Source organism: Carassius auratus, chromosome 36 (genome assembly GCF_003368295.1).
Source record: "Carassius auratus strain Wakin chromosome 36, ASM336829v1, whole genome shotgun sequence".
Classification (NCBI taxonomy): Eukaryota; Metazoa; Chordata; class Actinopteri; order Cypriniformes; family Cyprinidae; genus Carassius; species Carassius auratus.
The window spans coordinates 9,906,627-9,918,735 of NC_039278.1; the positions used below are offsets into that span (position 1 = coordinate 9,906,627).

Consider the following 12,109-nt stretch of genomic DNA (forward strand, 5'->3'; position numbering starts at 1 on the left):
TAAGCTATTACTTCAATTTATCTTCAATTATGATATTACTGTAATCTTTAACATATCATCACAACATGTAAATAAATATCTTATATGAGCACATATAAGATTTTATTTTTACTGAGCAGATTCCAGTAGCACTTAGGCTCTGATGATGATTTGTACTTGATAGAGCTTCTGGTGTTAAGATAGACAGACAGACGGCTTAACTGTGTTGTTTCCTGTTCGTTTCTGCTGTGCAAATGGCAGACTGATGGAGAAGGTAGTCCCAAGCCTGGGGTGTGCGGTAAGGCAGCTTCCCTCCCTCTCTCTCTCTCTCTCTCTCTCTCTTACAGTCATGTCTTTCTTCATGACTGGGGTATTTCTGTTGCTGGATTAGTCCTGCTGCCTCGCCTATACTCTCTGTATTTCTCAGCATGTTTTTGTTGCGTACGAAATGCGTACACAATAGTCTGGGAATGCACATGCCAATATAAATGTAAATCCCAGATATGTATGTAAAGCTTTACCATGCCTATTATGTAAGAGTGAAATGATGTGGCTTTTGTTTGAAGTTTGACAGTGTTTTAAATTCAGGACGGAGCACTCATGATCTCATTTGCATTGTCATTTGACTCCAGTCTCATGTCATCCAGCTTTAATTGCACATCTGATAGATGTATTTCATCAGCTCTTTAATTGCCATCATTTTTCATCATATTTTAATAATTCTGAAAGAATGAAGAACAAGAAATGCAGAACGTGTCACTTTAGAGTTAGTGAGGGATGGAGTGTTTCTGTTAATGGCAGATCTAAATTAACTGCAAACTCATGAGCTGTTACTGTAGTTACTGAAGGAGGCAGCACTGATTCATTTTGCTTAATGATCCCTACATTACGTTTGTCATAACAGTACCGAAATAGTTCAAATCTAACAGTATAATTTATTGATATTAACAAAAACTGCAAATGCCCAATGTTTTTTTTATTTTATTTTATTCACAAATGATTTGATCAAAAGTGACAATAGACTTTTAAATAAATGTTATTCATCAGAAAATCAGGTTTCTGCAATAATATTCTTAATAGTAAAAACTATTCTCTACACTGATAACAGTAGGAAGTGTTTTTTGAGCACCAAATCAGCATATTATGATTTCGACATGATCATATTACACTGAAGACTAGTAATAGCTGCTGAAAATTCAGCTTCGCCATCACAGGAAAAAAATACATTTTAAAATTAAAATACCCTTTATATTAATACACCCTTATTTTAAATTGAATTATATCGCAGTATTACTATATTTACTGTATTTCTTTAAAAATGCAGTCTTCGTGATCATAAGCGACTTTCAAAAACATAAAAAAATGTTTTTCCAAACTTTTGAATGGTGGTGTAGTTAACATGCAGGTATTTGTTTTTTCCACAACCTCCTTTTATTTTCTTTGTCACTTTGCAGAGGTACCTTGAAAACTGTCGTTTTAACTTATTTAAAATCATGTAAAGACTACAGAAAAAAATACATTAGGTTGCTTTATTCCTTTGTTGTGTCAATGCTGGTTCTCCATTTAACCATGTCAATTTCTGTTTATTTTTAGGAAGTCGAAGCAGTAGCTCCAACCCTAGCGCTGGGAGGAGCCAGCAGCCTGTGCTTAGGGAAAGGGAGCCCAAATCAGCAGGCAGTGGCGGCAGCGAATCAGATTCAGGCAAGCGAACAGGTGGGAGGCGGGTGGAGCGTTCATCCAGCCAGTTGAGCCACCGTAGCCATGCGCTGTCAAATCGCAGCCACAGCAAAACTTATTCCCGTGTCCCGTCCCAGCACAGCCGCACATCCTTCTCCTACACCCACGCTCCCTTTTCCAAGTTTGGCCACACCTCTTGTGCGCTCAGCGAACGGAGTCATGCCTCCTCCTACGGACCTCCAGGCCTGCCTCCTCCTTACAGTCTGGCCAGATTGACCCCTAAGGGAGCTATCAGCAGCGGGCCCCCAGGGGCCCCTCCAGTGAGGGAAATAGGAGCCATACCACCAGAACTCACCGCCAGTCGTCAGTCTTTCCAGCATGCCATGGGCAACCCTTGTGAGGTTTTTGTGGATATAATGTAATCTGATGAACAAAAAAACAAATAGCAGTACAACAAAGTCCCATAAATACATGATCAACTTTTACCAACAGCAAATGTGCACAAACAAAAAACAGCACAAGTTCCTGTGGAAAGCTGAGGATCAGATGTGTTAAGATGACCATGTGTTGAGCAGAGGGCAATACCTACAATACACTACTATTCAAAAGTTCGGCATCGGTAAGAAAGAAGTCTCTTATGCTCACCAAGGATACATTAATCAAATATACAGTAAAAACAGTAATAATGCCAAATATTATTACAATTGAAAATAACTGTTTTCTATTTGAGTATATTTTAAAATATAATTTATTTCCGTGACGGGAAAGCTCAATTCTCAGCATTCATTAATCTAGTCTTCAGTGTTTCATGATCCTTCAGAAATAATTTTAATATGCTGATTTACACTTAAAAATGTTGAAAACAGTTGTGCTGCTTAATATATTTTGGGGAACTGTGGTACTTTTAACATTACTGTCACTTTTGATCTATTTAATGCATCCTTGCTGCATCCAAAAGTTTGGCAAAAGGGGATATCAAGTATTTATTTCTGTCACATTAAATAAGGTCAATCAAGGTTTATATTACAAATTGGATTCAGTGCAGCTTTTTAGAGCAGTATTTACCATTTTAGCTAGCAATAAAGTTGCACACCAGCAGCCACATTTTCAATCCTAAATTAGCTAAAGGTAAAGACAATCAGACAATGCCCTCTGCTGGTCAGGAGCTGTTAGTCCTGTCCAAAGCTGTCCATCAACAGACTAGGCTACTGATCATCTTTAAGATCCAGCAACAGTCAAAAAGTATTTCCATTTTGTGTTTGTTCCTGTTAAAACACTATGTAAAACAGACTTTATATTGGAGTTTCATTTCAATGGTGCACATTAATACTTGTCTGGGCATTTGATGGAAGATGGGTGGAATGAATAATTTTTAGACACGTTTCCAATTATTACCAGGTTGGAAACATGGTAGCATGTCACTGTGGCTCTATTGGCTATGAAGCGCTAGCTAGAATAATGTATTTTCAGGAAATTAAAAAAGCTGCTGGATATCAGGGTAAACTCAAAAACCAGCACTTACAGTGTGTATGCACAAAATTAATTGGCACTTGCTGAACATCTGAAATTAATTGTATTTTCTTACATGAGAAGTTCTTAAATATTGTCGGCAAGTCCTACAGATAATTTATTTTTTTTTTTGGCCCCTGTGATAATGTGTCTGTTGTATGATGTGATATGCTGGTGCTGGTAACCTGTTCATTAATAACTACTAAATGAAGGACTGTGTACTACTGTACGTGAAGTATTTGACCATTTGAAGGCTGACAAATTGGCACTTTTACAAAGTCTGGATCTATCCTTTTATTGTGAATCTACATCTTCAGATGTGTTGTCTATTTTTGTCTCTTTGGAAGGCTGTGGGAAAAGCTGTACATAGTTAATTTGTATTGTTTATATGAAAATAGATAATTGTATAAAGCATATGTACAGAGCTTCTGGTCATGCCTTTTTATAGTTATGTACGATGTAAATTGGACTTGTGTGTTTGTGAGTTTATTTTCTAAATCTCATTCTGCTTTTTGTGTTGTATTTGTCTGACCATTTGTAAATGAAACTGTCTGAAATAAATGATTAATCTAAACATCGGTCTCATTTTCATTTGTCAGACAGTGAAGTAGGCTATTACCATTACAATTTCAGATTGTCTTATAGTCTTTAAGGTTTTGTTTTTCTAATCTGTAAAGGTTGCCTACCAATTGATGTCTCTTCTCTAATAAGTAGCCAAGATAATGAATTTATGCTGTGTGCTCAATGTATTCTATGTCTACTGTAGTAAAACGGACAAAACAATTGGTTTAAATGTTTATTTGTATGACATACATTCTGGAGTAAAACAACGACTTCACATCAACAGACACTACTGAATATGTGTACTGCAATCATGAAAGACATCCAAGCTCGTTCTAGACCTTTTTAATAGGCAGGTAAATTTAAAAGACTTCTATTTATCAATCCTGTCCCATGCAAAAACATTTCAATGTTTCAAGCTGGTATTGTCCTTTATTTTATGAAAAACTTTACCCATAAACTGTAATTATGAATTAATTACACTGCACCTCAGTTGCACCAGACTTGCATAACACAAAGCTAATTTTGAAGAAATGCAAATTCATTCTGCTGGTCTCAGGACAAGGACAACAAACAATATGATAGACTCCTAAAACATGTTGCACTATGATGTGCTCAAACACACAACTGACAAAGGCAACACTCAGTGCATGTTCATAGTAAGATGTCTTTTGTAATTATATTCTCATTGATTTAAACAGAGCAACTGTGAATATACTACATAATAACGTGAATATACGCTCACAAATATAAAAAAACTGAGGTGAAAGCTCGTTTGAGAAAAAGTGACAAAATACACATCCATGTAACACCTGCAATTCATCCAAATGCACTTAGACAAGTTCAATTCTCCAAATCGAAAAAAAGAAAAAAATTGTGCGTGTTTTTTGGGAATATAAGATCGAAGGAGAATGGGTACGGCAGACTAATCAACTGTAACGACTGAGTATTCACAACTAAAGCAGTGCTTCATACTCCATGTGTTCGGAATGATTCAGTGCTGGGTCCATTTGATGCTCTTAATGTCAATCCCCTCCTGGACCATTTCCCATAATGGACTAAGAGACAAAAGACAAAAGACAAAAAAAAATTGTTTACAGGGAGTTTAACCAATGAATTTTCAATGAATTTTGTGTTTACAGGATTTTAAACATCATCAAACAATTAAAACATTAAAGTGCCCCTATTATGCCATTTTAAGGTTCCTAATATTGTTTTGTTAGTCTCCTCACAATAGGTTTACATTCAAGGTATTTTTTTTTTTTTTTTAAATATGCATTTAATACCACTTCATTGTCCATTGAAGATCAGTTCTAAGATTCAGTCTGTCTAAACCCCTCCTTTCTGTGAGCCTTCTCTGCTCTGATTGGTCAGATGGCCCAGTCTGTCGTGATTGGTCTACTGCATTCAGTGCATTTCAGAAACAATACATCCATTTCCATAGTTCCGTATTTTGAATGTTCAATAGAAAATAAAAAAAATATATTATTTTTGATACTGATCATTTTTGATTTTGATTCAGTAGAGCGGGCTGGTCCAAATAAACTGGGGACACAGAAAATGTGTGGAACAGTGGAAAAAATTTATTTTAACCACTGATTCTTTGCAACCTTATCTTTCGGAAATGTAAATAAAACAAATTGACTTTTACAGCGTAGGACACAACGTCATCTCGACATGATGCTAAACACACGAACAACCTACAGTGTTTGAGGACAGGTCAAGTGGTTCGTGGCGTGGCCCGCCAAAGATAGGTGAGCATTATGCAAATGTGGCATAATAGGGGCACTTTAATCAACAACATCTAAATGAACTATTTTTTATTAATTTATTTGTATTTTCCAGGTCACAATGTTAAAATCCCCATGTTTTCCATGATGTGGAAGCTCAGGTCAGACTGTTTGATTCAAATGAAGCATGAACAGTTTACCTCATCTCCCTCAGCCGTTTGACCTGCTGAATGCACTTCTCCACTGTAAAGTCCACTTCCTCCTCTGTGGTAAATCTGCCAATTCCAAATCTGAAAGAAATATGGGTCATGTGGATTAGATCTGCTCATTACAGTTTGTGTGGTGATGGTTCAAGCAGAAAATTAGGAGATTAAAGATAAATCTGAATATAGATTACCCAAAACAAAAGCACAGAGAGAGAAACAAAGCATGCTGAGAATGACCTCAACATGCTACAAAACTACAACAACATTTAGATTATTTTACAAAACTACCAACCGAATAGACGAGTGAGCCAAGTCCTCATCTGCCCCTATCGCTCTGAGGACATACGAGGGCTCCAAGGAAGCAGATGTGCAGGCGCTGCAACAAGAACAAGTTACTTTACTAGAATTTATATACCATTATAGTTTATATTCATATTTTAAATACATTTTTTAACATTGCAGTTTTCATTTTAATTTCAATTTTGTTAAATTGTCATACTCATTTTTATTATTATAACACATCTTTTAATGTTACTATTAAGGATTGCCTTGGCACATAACTGAGATAAGTTTATGTTTTACTTTCAGCTTTATAAATGTAATTATTAATTAAATTACCATGTACAGCTTTATATATTTTAGTTTTACTCAATAAACAAACGTGTTTTGAATCATTTTAGTAAAAAGATAACTTCCACTATTTTTAACCAGCTTTGTATTTTAACAATATCTATGTAAATGAACAACGTGTACTCTTTCTCCGAGTTTACCTGCACACAAATATGAATAAACCGGGTTAGACATTTTCAACTACTGACCTTCCAGATGAAAGCGCAACATCTTTTAACGCCATCAAGAGACTCTCCCCCTCAACATAGGCAAATGATAAATTAATGCATCCTGAAGAAGGAAAGTGTTTTTAGATTACAAACTCAAGTCAACATGGAACTTTACGAATAAAGGAAAATTACAAAGTTGTCAAGTCTTACCTGGGTACCTCTGATCTGGGTCTCCATTCATCACAACATCAGGAATCTCCGACATGATCTTCTGCACAAGGCGATTTGCAAGCACCGTCACACGCTTGTAATCGTACTGAAAAGAAACAGAAAATGAAACCTGCATCTAAGCAAACTTTGACTAGCAGTAGCAGGTTTAACTCAAACCCTGAATTCTCTACCTCTAACTCTTGCTGGGCGATCTCACAAGCGGCTCCGAAGCCTACGGCGAGAGGTGTGGGCACGGTCCCTGAACGTAGACCCCTTTCCTGTCCCCCTCCGTTCAGCAAAGGCTCAATACGAACTCTGGGTCTCCTCTTCACATACAAAGCCCCAACTCCTAAAAAAAACATAAGCATTCATTAATATATTTTTGATAATGTGACCATTGCACATTTAAAAGGTACATTATGCTACCTTTGGGCCCATAGATCTTATGGCCGCTGATGGACATCAGATCCACTTTCCAGTCATTGACATTAACGGGGATCTTTCCAACAGCCTGAGCAGCATCAGTGTGAAAGAACACATTTTTGGACCTACAAAGATGACCTGAAATCAAAAACCATTTTAATGTAGATGATATGAAGACTGGCAGGTATACGTTTAGAGAATGATGTTGATAGTAAGAGTTACCGATTTCTTTGATTGGCTGTTTGACACCAATCTCATTGTTGACAGTCATTATGGACACCAAACTGGTATCAGGACGGATTGTTTCCTCTAATTGCTAAGAAAGCAAAATATAAGGTATATTTAAAATACAGTAAAAATCCAGCAGGGTTACAATCTATCGGAGTATGTAATTATTTTTGCTATTCTGGTTGGTGCTGAAATTGAAGTTTCACTTTTAGGAAAGCTTACCTTCAGATCAATCAGTCCATTATTTTTCACAGGTAAGTATGTTACATCAAAACCCTCCGCCTCCATAATTCGGCAGGAGTCCAGCACACACTTGTGCTCGGTCTGGGTGGTGATGATGTGGTTTTTCTTAGCCTTATAAAACCGAGCCACACCCTTAAAAAAAAAAAAAAAGGTAAGATATAAAAAGACATCCAAGACGTAATAAGTTATTTTTGATAACCAGTGCAGCGCATCACACATAAACTTCACCTGTTTATTTTAGAATATGACAAGTCATTTGTGTCCCAGCGTCCCACTTTCTCCTAATCCTAATCTTACCTCACAGTAATAACATTCTTACTTTGATTGACATATTGTTGGACTCGGTCGCACCACTGGTGAACACAATCTCCCTCGGGTCGGCACCAATAAGATCTGCTACTTGCTGTAGAGGAAATGCCATTTTTGTTACCACAAACAGTGCATTTTTTACTTAACCAAAATAGCATGCTTCAATTCTCAGAAATACAACTCTCAGCAATCTAAAAAAATCTTGTTTCTCTTATGAAAATATACAGGGAACAATAAAGACTTACTTTTCTGGCTTTTTCCACTGCACTCTCGCTCTCCCATCCATAAGCGTGAGTCCGGGAATGTGGGTTCCCGTAGTAATTGACTTGAAAGGGGAGCATGGCATCCAAAACCCTTGGGTCCTGGAACATTAAACAATGAAAACAATGGCATGTAAACTTAAACATCCCAGTAACGTAATTCAGAAATGTTCACGAGTCTGATTAGATAATTTTCTAGATGGCAGATGACAGTGGCAGATGGGTACCATGGGTGTGGTGGCCTGAAAGTCCATATACAGAGGCCTCAGTTCATCCTTTTCCAGTTCCCTACTTTTTATCAACTCTGTAGAGAAACACATGTACGTTTATCAACTCTGAAAGTTATAGTGACTGGAATAAAAACAGCCATATTAGAAAACCAAGCTTGTATTTACGTCAGCTTGCTAGTATCTGTATTATCACAACCTTTGAGAGTAACTTACACAAGCTAAATTCAGCTGCGTCACTGTTAGTCTCTAGACTAGAGAATTAGATTTTGTAAAGCTGTACCTTTCTGCCCCTGCACGGTGTTGACGGCGCTTTGAGCGAAGCTCAGTCGAGGGTTGGAGATCCCGCACATGGAGCGCAGAAGTTTTCTCGATAAAGTCCTGTTCATCATGTTCATGCAATTACAGTGTTCTCCACATAAACAATGACAGAAATAATACAAATAGCTTGTTATAAATGCTCCGTCAACTACTAACTTGAACGCGTCAGATAAATAAATGTATTATTCGGTTAACTTTAGAAACAACAACATGCCGAGTATCTTCATATAACAGTGTGTCATCAGCCCTCAAAACACACGGTAATGCTTACACAAGACGGACATACAGCTGGGGCGGGACAACTGTTATTATAATTCTCATTGGTTATCTGAGTCTCTTGTGGGCGGGTTTTTGTAACGTTTACGGAGTTTATTGGTTGAAACCTAAACCTTGCCTGTTCATTTACCGGAAATTGTGAATATGAATCAATACAATGCTGCTCTAAAAGTTAGTTTCTCCGTTTTTGGAAATAAAAATATCCAGTACAATTGGAGAAAATCGCAAGCATTTAATGACAGACATCTTTTGTTTTAAGTCGTTGGTATATATATATATATATAGTCGTAATGGGAAATCCAAATAATTTCCGCGAATCGGTTCTTTTGAAAAGTTCACTTGAAAGAACCTATTCGGTTGTCGCTTGGGTCATTACGTAATTACGTCATCAATGAGCTAATAAAATCATATATTTCTACAGTTAGGGAAATTATAATTATAATTATAACAAAATGTCGAAACTATGACATTAAATACAATCATTGAATGAAAATCGAACATATATATATATATATATATATATATATATATATATATATATATATATATATATATATATTGTGATTTATTATTACAATTTAAAATAATTGTTTTAAAATGTATTATTCTTTAAATTATAATTTATATCTGTGATGCAAAGCTGAATTTTTAAGATCATTATCACATGATCCTTTAGAAATCATTCGAATATGATGATTCATTATTATATTATATTATTATTATTATTAATTATTATTATATATAAGTTGGAAACAGTTCTGCTGCTTAATATTTTTCAGAACATGTGATTTTTTTTAGGATACTTTGATGAATAAAAAGTAAAAAAAAAAAAAAATATATAAATATTTTGTAATAACAATATACACTACTGGTCAGTAATTAGGGGTCAGCAATTTTTTCCTTATTTCTTTTTTTCCCTTTAAATAAAATCAATAATTTTATTCAGCAAGGATGTGTTAAATTGATAAAAAGTGGTAGTAAAGAAAATATTTTATTAGAATTTTTTTTTTAATAAATGCAGTTCTTTTTAACCTTTTATTCATCAAATATATTAGACAGCAGAACTGTTTCCAACACTCATAATTAATCAGAATATTAGAATGATTTCTAAATGATCATGTGATAGACTGGATGTTACATGTGACACTGAAAGCTGGAGTAAAGATGCTGAAAATTCAGCTTTGCATCACAGGAATATATATATATATATATATATATATATATATATATATATATATATATATATATATATATATATATATTTATATATATAAAGTATATTCAAATAGAAAACTATTATTTGAAGTTGTAATAATATTTCACAATATTATTGTTTTTTTTTCAGTATTTTTGATCAAATAAATGCAGGCTTGATGAGCAGAAGAAACTTCTTTCAAAAACATTAAAAATAGTAATGTTTCCAAACTTTAGATAGATAGATAGATAGATAGATAGATAGATAAAAGTCATAATTTTGACAAATAAAAAATAATTTCAATTTGTCATAAAGATGACAGTGTGACATAATTTTGACGTTTTACTTTTCTAATTTCCTACTATTTTTGCTGTGCCATAAGCAGCAGAAAGACCTTGCAAGTTCTCTTTCACTACATTTCAGTGTCTCTGCTTCCACTGAAGACTTTAACTGATAGATGAGGCTGTGGAGAGTAAACAGCCCGTGCTCCCAGTGCTACAATGGCACAAGCATCCCAATGACTATGTTAGCGCAGATGCTGGTAAACAACTATAGCATATTCAATAGCCTGAGGACAAAATGGCAGTAGATGATAGATCTGCAGAAGGATTATAACAATAAATTATTTACAAACAACTTTAAGAAACACTTTCAGGAGGTTGGATGATATTTCCTTGGTGGACTTTGGGGTTTCTTTAGCTCATTTCACACCCTCAGAGAGGCTGTCTGGATGCACGGCTTGTGTGGGTCACATGGACCAAGAAGATCTTCATGTGACTAATATGGGTGATAGCAGAGCAGTTCTTGGGGTCCAAGGGGATGATGAGAGGGGGCCAGCTTTCACTATTGCGAACAACCACAAGGTCCACATTCCAGACAAGATACGTGTTCTTTAAGTGCATTCTGCTTCTGAGCGGAAAACTGGTGAAACATGGCAGGTTATTGGTCCTGTTGAATCCTTTCAGAGATGTTAAGTTTTAGTGGAGCAGTGCGCTCTTGAATTACATCTATGAGGCACGTCCAGAGCGGTTGATCAGAAACAAAAATGCTGCTACTGAACTACCACACACAACCTTACCTCGGATCCAGGAATAACATCACATAATGCAACCACAAGTCAAATTCTTGATTCTAGCTACTGATGGTCTCTGGGAACGGATGCACAGACTGTTGTGCAGGTCTTAGGGGAACATCTGTCATCTGAAGAAACCAGTTTATGGATTGGGTTTTACAGTTGGACAGGTGCAAAGACAGCTGCAGAAGAAGGGAATAGCTCTTTCTGCTCTGGAGGATGAGAACAGCGCTACTCATCCGATCCGTCATGCTCTGGGCAGCGATGGCTGCTCCACTGACCCCAAGCGCATAGCCAAAATGCTCAGTCTGCCACAGGATTTGGCAAGGATGTACAGAGATGACAATTATAGTCATTCACTTCAATGGTTAATCTACTTGAAGCAGACAGTACATCTTTTTATTTATTTTTTTCAGTATAATAATTTAAGACATTTTGTGTGCATCTATTAGTAGATTTTAGATAAGTTTAATTTATACTCAATGATATGGTGGCTTCTTCCATTTATTGTAAAGGTAATTTAAAGGGGTCATGAAACTCAAATCAAAATGTTTTTGATATTTACACACAAGATGATACTCTACAAAAAAGTATCTTAAATAAATTGCAAGTTTCAAAACTAATTTCCCAGTTTAATTAGTATTTTCTATTTCTGAAATGGCCAGATTTGTAAAGTCACGAGCCTTCTCAACACACCCCTTAACATGCACCACTGTAGTTTGTAATCAGAGCAATACTGCGAAGTAACCAAAACCTGGCAATTCTTTTAAATGACCTTGAAAAACACAATTGCATTTCAGGACCATCATGATCAATTAAGTTTTTAAATAGGGAAAACAAAAATACTAAGATAAGAGCACCTCATGAAACAATATAAAAATGCAAAAAAAAAACAAAAAAAAAA

The 12,109-nt window shown here is 35.7% G+C and overlaps 2 protein-coding genes and 1 pseudogene across 4 annotated transcripts in view; 2 read left to right on the forward strand and 1 right to left on the reverse strand.

Moving 5' to 3' along the window:
• Positions 1 to 3,735, forward strand: part of dvl1b (dishevelled segment polarity protein 1b) — a 21,695-nt gene extending 17,960 nt beyond the window's left edge. For 2 of the 3 annotated variants that reach the window (XM_026221249.1, XM_026221250.1), the window contains one exon: positions 1,573 to 3,735. In XM_026221249.1, coding sequence (XP_026077034.1) covers positions 1,573 to 2,078 — 506 coding nt within the window. In that variant the 3' untranslated portion in view covers positions 2,079 to 3,735. Of the gene's footprint in view, positions 1 to 240; positions 278 to 1,572 lie in introns of all 3 variants that reach the window. The other variant, XM_026221251.1, reaches the window with a different exon arrangement.
• A 212-nt stretch (positions 3,736 to 3,947) lies between these two features.
• LOC113055201 (cysteine desulfurase, mitochondrial) lies at positions 3,948 to 8,959 on the reverse strand. The gene is made up of 13 exons (XM_026221252.1): positions 8,625 to 8,959; positions 8,342 to 8,418; positions 8,100 to 8,216; positions 7,865 to 7,948; positions 7,525 to 7,677; positions 7,297 to 7,390; positions 7,078 to 7,212; positions 6,843 to 7,000; positions 6,652 to 6,757; positions 6,481 to 6,562; positions 5,955 to 6,038; positions 5,657 to 5,746; positions 3,948 to 4,784 (listed from the first exon to the last, which is right to left on the reverse strand). The coding sequence occupies exons 1-13, from the start codon at positions 8,737 to 8,739 to the stop codon at positions 4,721 to 4,723; spliced, it is 1,359 nt and encodes a 452-aa protein (XP_026077037.1). The 5' UTR covers positions 8,740 to 8,959; the 3' UTR covers positions 3,948 to 4,720.
• A 269-nt stretch (positions 8,960 to 9,228) lies between these two features.
• LOC113055638 (pyruvate dehydrogenase [acetyl-transferring]-phosphatase 1, mitochondrial-like) lies at positions 9,229 to 11,577 on the forward strand (annotated as a pseudogene).
• The last annotated feature ends 532 nt before the right edge of the window (positions 11,578 to 12,109 follow it).

Bases quoted from the DNA above. Each gene is read 5' to 3' on its own strand.
- LOC113055201 (XM_026221252.1), bottom strand. From the start codon at position 8,739: ATGAACATGATGAACAGGACTTTATCGAGAAAACTTCTGCGCTCCATG. The intron at 8,217-8,341 runs GTACCCATCTGC...TTAATGTTCCAG, and splicing joins TTCAGGCCACCACACCCATG to GACCCAAGGGTTTTGGATGC. The intron at 5,747-5,954 runs GTTGGTAGTTTT...TATTTCTTTCAG, and splicing joins TTGGCTCACTCGTCTATTCG to ATTTGGAATTGGCAGATTTA.